The sequence below is a fragment of the Acyrthosiphon pisum genome, chromosome A1, assembly GCF_005508785.2.
Source record: "Acyrthosiphon pisum isolate AL4f chromosome A1, pea_aphid_22Mar2018_4r6ur, whole genome shotgun sequence".
NCBI lineage: Eukaryota > Metazoa > Arthropoda > Insecta > Hemiptera > Aphididae > Acyrthosiphon > Acyrthosiphon pisum.
The window spans coordinates 36721976-36732373 of NC_042494.1; the positions used below are offsets into that span (position 1 = coordinate 36721976).

General features: G+C 35.5%; 1 protein-coding gene and 2 pseudogenes across 2 annotated transcripts in view; all 3 read left to right on the forward strand.

Moving 5' to 3' along the window:
* The first annotated feature begins 824 nt into the window (after positions 1–824).
* On the forward strand, positions 825–2430 carry LOC100573373 (annotated as a pseudogene). The gene has a single exon (XR_511174.3). The product of XR_511174.3 is annotated as a carbonyl reductase [NADPH] 3 pseudogene (transcript).
* Positions 2431–5565: 3135 nt separating this feature from the next.
* LOC100164698 lies at positions 5566–6785 on the forward strand (annotated as a pseudogene).
* Positions 6786–9585: 2800 nt separating this feature from the next.
* The window catches only part of LOC103310702 (carbonyl reductase [NADPH] 1-like), a 5058-nt gene continuing 4245 nt past the window's right edge, over positions 9586–10398 (forward strand). The window contains 2 exon segments of the mRNA XM_008189861.3: positions 9586–10287; positions 10290–10392. Of these exon segments, the coding sequence (XP_008188083.2) occupies positions 9997–10287; positions 10290–10392 (394 nt within the window). The 5' untranslated portion in view covers positions 9586–9996.

Below are 10398 nucleotides of genomic sequence, written 5' to 3' on the forward strand. Positions count from 1 at the left end.
TAAAAATGTAATTATGGTTTTATAATATACGGTGTCATCTGGCGCCGCTGATAATTGATTATGTTGTTTTTCTTAAATATCTGAACGGAGAGGTGTTGAATATTGTTTATGTGTTGCACGTGTCGCGTTTGTATGTAAGGAGTACGTATATATATATTTATGTGTAAATCGTATATATATATGTATTGAATAGCCCAACATTCTATATGGACGGTCGCTACTAGTTGTCTTGTGTTTTATTTTAAGTTTAAATATTATATATTACAATACTATACTGTGTATTGTGAATTGTGATACAATGATTTTTTGTCGGATTACGAAGATGGTGTTTTGTCGAACGACCTTTCGTCGTTATCACGTGGTTTTATGTCGTTCAAGGAAGATTGATCAATTCACTTTGATGTGGCTAAATTATGTATGGCTACAGTTTGCACACCACTGGTTTGAACTATGCATTACCATGTGTTCTAGTTCTGTATATCTACACGATTACACTTCTTCTTCACACAGACTCACAACTCACAGTCAAATAATGAAATAAATAAATAGAAATTACATATTATGTCATATTTTGATTTTTGATAAAAAAAAATATTCTAGTAATACCTATAATAATATTATCAAATAATACTAATTCCGAAATCATTGTTTGAATAAATTCATTTTAAAATTAAAAATGGAGGTGGGAGTGCTTAGTGAATCACCCTGTATAAATGTATTAAATACATTTGACATCTTACAATAATCAGTTATCACAATTCAATATAATTATATTGGTAATTAGTAAATACTAATTATACTAATTCAATAAATCGAGGTTGTTATTCCGTATTCGACTGTATTAACCGTGTGCAAGTGATTCTTTGTGCTATCGTGCTATCACCGAAGGCATCACACGCCAAACTGAACAGCTACCCGACTGACCAAAAGACGGTGACACTGCTCAGACATGGTATTGGTGAATATCAGACTAGCAATAGTGACAGGCGCCAACAAGGGTATCGGGTACGCCATCGTAAAGACTCTGTGTGAACGATTCGACGGCAATGTTTACCTTACAGCCCGCGACGTTGGCAGGGGCGAGGCCGCGGTCGGACGGCTGAATGAGCTGGGTCTGAAGCCCAAGTTCCACCAGCTGGACGTGACCGACACAGGTAGCGTGGCCGCGTTCGCCAAGTTCGTGACCGACAGCTACGCGGGCATTGACGTGCTGGTCAACAACGCCGCGATCGCCTTCAAAGTGGCCGCCACCGAGCCGTTCGGCGAACAGGCCGAGGAAACGCTCCGGGTCAACTACTTTGCACTGCGAACTGTGTGCGATGCACTGTTCCCATTGCTAGTGTCCGGTGCTCGTGTGGTAAATTTGTCCGGCTATACCGGCCGCCTGTCACTGATTCCGGGTGAAGAGCTTAGGCGAACGCTGTCCTCGCCTCTGTTGACCATCGACCAGCTTGACGCTCTGATGCGTCAGTTCGTGGAGAAAGCCAAGGGGGGCGATCATAAACAATCCGGATGGCCGTCGTCCGCGTACTGCGTGTCCAAAGTCGGAGTTAGTGCGCTGACATTCATACTACAGAGGCAATTCGATGAAGATCCCAGGACAGACATTGTGATCAACAGTGTCCACCCTGGCTACGTGGCCACGGATATGGCCAGTCACAATGGAACGTTAACTATTGAACAGGGGGCCGAAGTTCCAGTTTATCTGTCTCTGTTGCCTGCAGGTGAACAAAATGTTAGAGGCCGTTTTGTCTGGAGCGACAAGACCATTAGTAACTGGTTCGAATGTTAAATCAAGTAAGTTTAAGAGGATATCAGCGCACTATTCGTTTTCTCGCTCTGACCCACGGGCAACATAGACAAAACGCATTTACGTAAAATTATTTTTTCTATGCGTTTAAGTAATCTTAGAGTAAAGTCACCTATTATAAAAAAGATGGAGGATAATATTTTTGAGGAGATGACATATCGATTTTATATTTTATTATTATTTGACTTTGTATTCCACTTTCAAAATAAATAAAAAAATGTTATAAATTTAAATGATGTTTAGATTGTTTTGAGACAATATTTAGACAAATCGATATGTCTTTCCCTCAAAAGTATTATTCTCTATCTTTTTTGTCATGGGTTACTTTACCCTATGATTACTTAAACACATAGAAATAATGATTTTGCGTGAATGCATTTTATCTAAGTTTCGTGTGAGCTAGAGAGAGAAAACAAATAGTGCGCTGACAGCCTCTTAAATGAAATAATATATGTTATATATAGTGTAAGTCTTTATACATTATATAAGGGAACTATTTTTTTAAATATATTGATTCCAACAAAAGTATCGCATTAGTTGTTGTTTCCGTTACACTTTGTATAATGTATACATAAATGAAGATAAGTGTAGATAAATAAATGTATATATTTTGTGACTCATACTATATTCAAAAATTATTTTGACCTATTTTAACGAAAATTTTAGAGATTGTTCTTATAGAGATATCAGAAATATTCTGAGTGTAGAACAGTGGCGTATTTTGATTTAGTTTTATTGGCAAGGGGAGGGGGTGACACTAAAATTATTAATTATTATACACAACCTTATATTCTACCCTATTGAATTTAGCACGAATTTTACCACTTTTGTGTCTGATGAGTGATGACCAGGGCTCGTTACTTAATGCACTAAAAAATTGATAAATAAGCATGCATTCATGCACTAAAAAGTTCGAAAATATGTATTCATATGCACTCAAAATATGCATTAAATAAAAAAAATGATGAAAAAGTTGTAAAACAATAATAATTAATCCATAAATTAAAAAAAATTCAAATTCCTACACAAAATTTTGCAAACGGCCCGCAACTGTTTGTTTTTCTTTCGGCATTGTTAAAATAAATATGAATAATGTGTAAGTGTACAGTACCTATACCTCATATGAAAACTCTAAAACAGGACATTTAATGGACAAACGCGACTTATACGAGTAAACTCATCGGTGAATGTAGCAATGTACAAAATTATAAATGCTGGTTGGTGAGAAGCTGCCACTTTATACGGTGGAGGATGGTAGTGGTAGTGCCGTATAATGGTTACATTGTTTCCGCGATATTTCGTAAAACGCATAAAATCTAAATAAGTATGTACTAGGACACTAGGTAGTCACACACTTACCGAATAAAAATAAATCAAAACACTATAATTTTGTAAACAGGAAAGTAAATAAGAAACAAGAAACTTTTCAAATATTTGTCTAAAAAATATTTTTATGAAATAATATGCACTAACGACTGTAAAAAATCGTTAATCGACTATATGCCAAATATGCCTTTACATCCAAAACATGCAAAAACATGCACTATCAAACTTCATATTATTATTACTATTGTTATGAGACGGATTTGTACCTCAGCTAGCATGTTTTCCTGTGTAGCAAAAAAAAATGCAGATGCACGAACTTACGAGCCCTGGTGATGACCCTTTTCTAACAAAATAATGCTAAATATTCAATTTCAAAGGAGATTTTTGGCTAAATAACTTACTATAAATTAAAATAATATTTATACAGTATAATTTCTTTAATTTGGTGATAAATTCAAGTCCGGTTAAGAGAAGGTCTTAACCGGACTTGAATTTAAAAGTGACTCAAGTGCCAATACATAGTTTTGGGCCCCAACCAATGAAAAAATGGCTATGTGCCCCACTTGCCATGCCTGTGTTGGTGAACATAGTAGGCGGGTGACGCCAACACCTATTAGTTCAAACTAGAAAAAAAATATTATCTTGTAGGCAGTGTGAAAAGTACAAATTACTACTCCATGTAATTTTAAGTCGAGGAGACTATGGGTCCTTTACATACGTGGGCCCCTTGCCTCCTTTATACCGGCTTGGTGATAATGTAAATCGTTAGTAAGCGAGTATGCGACTTATGTGATAATATTACTGCTCTCACTATACTACATAGTAAACGCCCTTCCCCAGGACGTACAAACAAACTTATTAGAAACTCGATAACATAACATGTTTTCATATTTTAAATATAAAAATACAATATAAATACAATATAAAAAAAATTCGTTTTACATGATCATAGTATATTAATATGTATACTGTATAGTATGTAACTGTATTACCACAATACAAAAAAATATAAATTATTCTTCAAGTCATGGGGAGGGGCATTCGCCCCCTCTGCCACCTTAAAATACGCCACTGGTGTAGAGACTTAGAGAGTACCTATAGTTTTGATCGCATTGGAAAATATATTAAGTAGGTAAGTACCTACTTAAACCGATCCGCCACAGATAGATGGGATGGTGTGGACTATTGCTAGGTTTTTGTGATTATGGTCCATATAATAATATTATCATCTCTTAATTTCCCAAATCAATATTACCATTACAATTATTTTTATCAGTTATTTCAGTTTTTATTAAGGATTTTTGAACTCTAGTTGATTTCAGATTTGGACTAGAAGTAGAACAGGTTAAATCTAGATTGTCAATTTCTTGTATTATATATTTTTTTTTAAATAATAGGTATAGCCTATAGGTCTTATTATTTGTTTAATATTATTAATATTATTGAATAAACATTGAAATATTTAATTATAATATAATAAATATACCATTACAGTTTTTTGAACAACACAATTTAACTGAATTATGGTCGGCTATTTTACGCGTCCCCACTTGTTTTATAAGTTATAACAAATTATAAACAAGGAAATAATGTAAACGCGCTTATATTCGTGAGCAGTCTTTCATCCTGCCAGAGGTAAAGAGAAATATCATTATCCTGCAGTGATCAAAAATATTCTGTAAATTTATAATAATATATTAGGTATGATAATTGTTACGCAAATCAGTAATAACGACGTACTTATCTAGTTTCTGTGGCCTGTTCTATATAAAATTATATAAGCTAAATAGTAAAGATTATTTCATAAAATTATGTCATACTTTTATAGCTGGGAATGTTGGAACATAATAGTAATTAAAGTACCCATTTATTATACTCCTATTAATATACAGTATGGTACTTACAACATTTTTGTATTTATTGATAATTTTTACTTCAAAAAAATCAAAATAACAGATTAAGTTTTTTATATTTAGGGAGTGCACATTTTAAACTCGGGGGTGCACAGGGGACTTGTGGCACCCCACTAGTTGCGCCAATGATAGTAATTATTTTACATATTCATACATGCTATATAGTAGTCATATTTTATCAAGTAACTTTTTGACAATTCATTGGTACCTACTATAATAGGTACCTATACGATTTTCATACATAATTAATAAATATACGGTTGGTGTTCGTAGTGTTACTACTTACTAGTACTGTGCATGGGCGCAACTATTTTTTTTGTGACGCTTATTAGCACTCCCAAATTTTCTGTGACTGTTTCTTACAATATTGGTAATGGTAAAAATTCTGGTTTTATAAATAATAATTTATGATAAATTATCAAAATATATTCTTTTTCTAAGTTATTTTAATTTATAATGGCCAATGGGAACACCAAATTCGTTTATTAAATTTGGTTTATCAATGTATTTGTACTGTGTACACAAATAAGTAGAATCAGTAGGTTTAATGTTTCCTAGATTAAAAATCATAATTTGAATAAATTCATTATAAAATGAAAGAATAGAGTTGCAGGGAGTGCTTGATGAATCAACCTGTATAAATACGACTAACATCTTACAATAATCAGTAATCACAGTAATAAAATAATATAATATAATTATGTAATATATTGGTAATTATACTAATTCAATAAACGACATCACACTCCTAACTGAACACCTACCTGACTGACCAAAAGACGACACTGCTCAGACATGACATTGGCGAATAACAGACTGGCAATAGTGACAGGCGCCAACAAGGGCATTGGGTACGCCATCGTAAAGGCTCTGTGTGAACGATTCGACGGCAATGTTTACCTTACAGCCCGCGACGTTGGCAGGGGCGAGGCCGCGGTCGGACGGCTGAATGAGCTGGGTCTGAAGCCCAAGTTCCACCAGCTGGACGTGACCGACACAGGTAGCGTGGCCGCGTTCGCCAAGTTCGTGGCCAACAGCTACGCGGGCATTGACGTGCTGGTCAACAACGCCGCGATCTTTTTCAAGGCGGACTCCACTGAGCCGTTCGGCGAACAGGCCGAGGAAACGCTCCGGGTCAACTACTTTGCACTGCGAACTGTGTGCGATGCACTGTTCCCATTGCTAGTGCCCGGTGCTCGTGTGGTAAATATGTCCAGTTCTACCGGCCGCCTATCACTGATTCCGGGTGATGACCTCAAGCGCACGCTGTCTTCGCCTTTGTTGACCATCGACCAGCTTGACACTCTGATGCGTCAGTTCGTGGAGAAAGCCAAGGGGGGCGATCACGAACATTCCGGATGGCCGCCGTCCCCGTACTACGTGTCCAAAGTCGGAGTTAGTGCGCTGACGTTTATACAACAGAGGCAATTCGATTTAGACTCCAGGAAAGACATTGTGATCAACAGTGTCCACCCTGGCCACGTGACCACGGACATGATCACTCACAATGGAATAACGTTAACCATTGAACAGGGGGCAGAAGTTCCTGTTTATCTGTGTCTGTTACCTGCAGGTGAACAAAATGTTAAAGGCCGCTATGTCTGGAGTGACAAGACCATTATAAACTGGTGCGAATGTTAATTCAAGCGAGTTTATATTAAGAAATGTATGCTATAAATATAGCGAAGGTCTGTATAAATTATAGAATATAAATTAAAACAAAAGTTTTTCCATTAGTCAGTTGTTTCTGTTATACTCTGTATATAGATAAATAAATGTATGTTTGTAGCTCATACTATATTCAAAAAATATTTAAGTATTTACCTATTTTAACGAACATATTAGAGATTGTTTTTCTATAGTCTATAGAGATATCAAGATCAGTGGCGTGACGAAGGACTATATTTGAGGCACGTGCCTCAGCTAAAAGGGCGGTGGGTGTCCAAGAGACTATGGGCATTTCACATATTTATAGTAAATAATTTATTAAGTACACACTAAGACTAAGGCACTAAAATACTAAATCAATCATTCTCAGTTACCATTTACATAAATACGTAATTATTTATATAAGTATTTATAATTACTAATATAAATTATTGTGCCTCATAAGTTAATGAAGTTCGCCACGCCACTGATCAAGATTATTGTGCTCAATCTGCCACAAATGGCCTGTCTGAATATATAGTATACCGAGGTATACCATACTTATACGTCATACAATATAGCTTATTAAACTTTATCTTGAAACTTGTGAAACTTATCATTTATTTTACCTAGGTACTTTAGCTGATACCTAAGTGGTCTTTAACTTAATATAATTTATAATTATCTCTATATTATCTTCATGACATGTTTTCCTTATAGGTAGATAATATCATTGATTATGAATACTTACTAGTATTTTTAACCAATGATAATAGTTATTAAATATTAAATGTAGGTATGATGTCTTATTATTGTACCTACGTAGCTATATGTCTTATTTAAATTTGCATAAACAAAACCATGCGTGTCTACAGTGGCAGCCTATAAGGCGCCTGGGCGGTCCCTGCAATTTTTGAATATGGCCGGTCAACCGAGTTTTAAGTCAGAAGGGTTCTAACTTTTATTTAAAAAAAAAACCTTCTTTTATGTGGGTATCGTTATAGTTACTATTTACTTACAATTTACAAAGATTTTTTCGACAAAATTAGGTAGGTAATTTCTTTATTTTGTTAATAACATGTATTGCCAAATTGATTTCCTGACTTCGGAAATAGGGAAATCCTGCCACGAAGACTTGAGAGTTGAGTCAGACGACTACGGTATGGTACGCATCTATTATTGATATTATTGTTGTATTATTTTTGATTTGTAGCTTGGTGGTGTAGTCCAGGGCTGCAGATTAATAATATTTCTGAAGTTACTGTAACAACTGTTGGTTATTAATAAATTGTAAATAGATAATTTAAAATTTGTTTTAATTATATAATTAATATTTCATTGGGGAGGGGGGCTTTAAAAAATATGCCCTTGGAATTTTATGGTTTTTTTCGATTCACTAGTAAGTCAGCGCCGCGCCGGTTATTAGCTAAGCTGCCACTGCGGATGAAGTCTAGTTACGCCTATGAACAAAACTAAACTGTCATGATTCATGGAGCTCAACGCTATATGTTCAACTATACAATTAACTAGGATTAATTCGATCATGAGTATTGAATATATTATAATGTACACGTTTAGATGTTTTGAAGATAATAAAAGATCCGATAAAAGATGTAATATGATGTGCCTATCTATGTCAATTAATTTTTTTCGTCAATAAATTATACTATTGCTTGTAAAAAACGATGTTGTAATAAAAATATTATTACCAATGTTGGTATTATTTCATTTATTTAGATGGACGATTGCATATTAAAATGAATGAATATAGTACCTATTTAAACTTTAAAATGTGTCTGTACGTCATAACTCATAAGCCTTAGTTCATAGACCGTATAGTCATAGGTGGTAATCCATTACAATTTCAGGAGAGGGCTAACATTATTAACATAAATGTGAGCGGGGGTTAGATCCCACAAAACTAAAAAAGGAGAGGGCTTGGCGTACCTACTCTTGGGGGGCTAAGCCTAAGACCCCCCCCCTACCCCGATTTCCGCTAATTATATAGGTGCAGGGCCGTCTTTATACTTTTTGAGGCCAAGGGCAGTCGTATAATGGGGCCTCTACGACTTGGACAGAGTACCATTTTATTAAAACAGGCAAACAGAGGGGCCCATCGACCGTGGGGCCCTGGGCACATGCCAAAAGTGTCCTAACCTAATGGGAAAAAGGTGCCTGTATAAATATTAGCATTGAGTATGGAATATAGATACTATTACTTTGTATTATATTACTATCTATACTCAATTAATGGTATTATAGGTACTTATTGAAAATATAGGTAATATACAACTATACCAGATTCATTGTTAAATTGTCTACATATTATACCAAACAAAAAGTTTCAAGAAAATCACATTCATTTTTTATATGTGTTTGAAGTTCAAATTTTTAGGAAATTGGATATTTATCTTAAAAAGATTTTTGATATTTTGTTATAATTAAAAAACAATAATATAATATATTAATTAAAATATTATATGTAAAATAATATTCGTACATAAATATTCGGTTAGTGTCAGTAATGTAGTATCGTGGACTTTTTGTCGGATTATGATAATGATGTTTTGTTCAAGTGACCTTTTGTCGTTATCGCGTGGCTTTATGTCGTGAGGTTAAATACCCACAGTTTGCCCACCATTGGTTTATACTATCGTCTACCTTGGTTCTGTGGTTCCACCACGATTAAAGATAGTACTATCTTAAATCGTGCAGACAATAATATTGTCAAATAATGAAATAAATACAAGCAAAACACATAGTCATAATATTGTAATATTTTGATTTTTTTAAAAATATAATATTAACGTAGATTGACAATACAATTATTAGTTGTCATAGATAATAATAGATTATAATTATAATTCTTAAATTATCTATGAGTGATAAATTAGGACATATTATGCCACTATTACATAAAAGTTATACTTATACACAGACAGCGTAGAAAGAGTGTATACACAATATATTTTAATATTGATTATAATATTATGATAACCGGGTCGCACTTGGCAAATATATTATTTTTAGTTTTTATATTTATATGACGTTTGCATAATAATATAAGGTTGCAGACACCTGTTATGTAAATATAACTGACGTCTTACAATAATCACTAATCACCATTCACCACAGTACAGAAACCTACTTCATTAAATCGAGGTTGTTATTAGCTATTTCGCTATTCGAGTATTCGACTGTATTGGCCGTACAAGTGATTATAGTATTATACCGACCACCGACGGTACTCGCGGAAACTGATCGGCTACCCGACTGACCAAAAGACGACACTGCCCAGACATGGCATTGGCAACTAGCAGACTGGCAATAGTGACAGGTGGCAACAAGGGCATCGGGTACGCCATCGTAAAGGATCTGTGTGAGCGATTCGACGGCGATGTTTACCTTACAGCCCGCGACGTTGGCAGGGGCGAGGCCGCGGTCGGACGGCTTAATGAGCTGGGTCTGAAGCCTAAGTTCCACCAGCTGGACGTGACCGACACAGGTAGCGTGGCCGCGTTCGCCAAGTTCGTGGCCGACAGCTACGCGGGCATTGACGTGCTGGTCAACAACGCCGCGATCGCGTTCAAGCGGCTGCAACCGAACCGTTCGGAGTACAGGCTGAAGAAACGCTCCGGGTCAACTACTTTGCACTGCGGTCCGTGTGCGACACACTGTTCCCATTGCTAGTGCCCGGTGCTC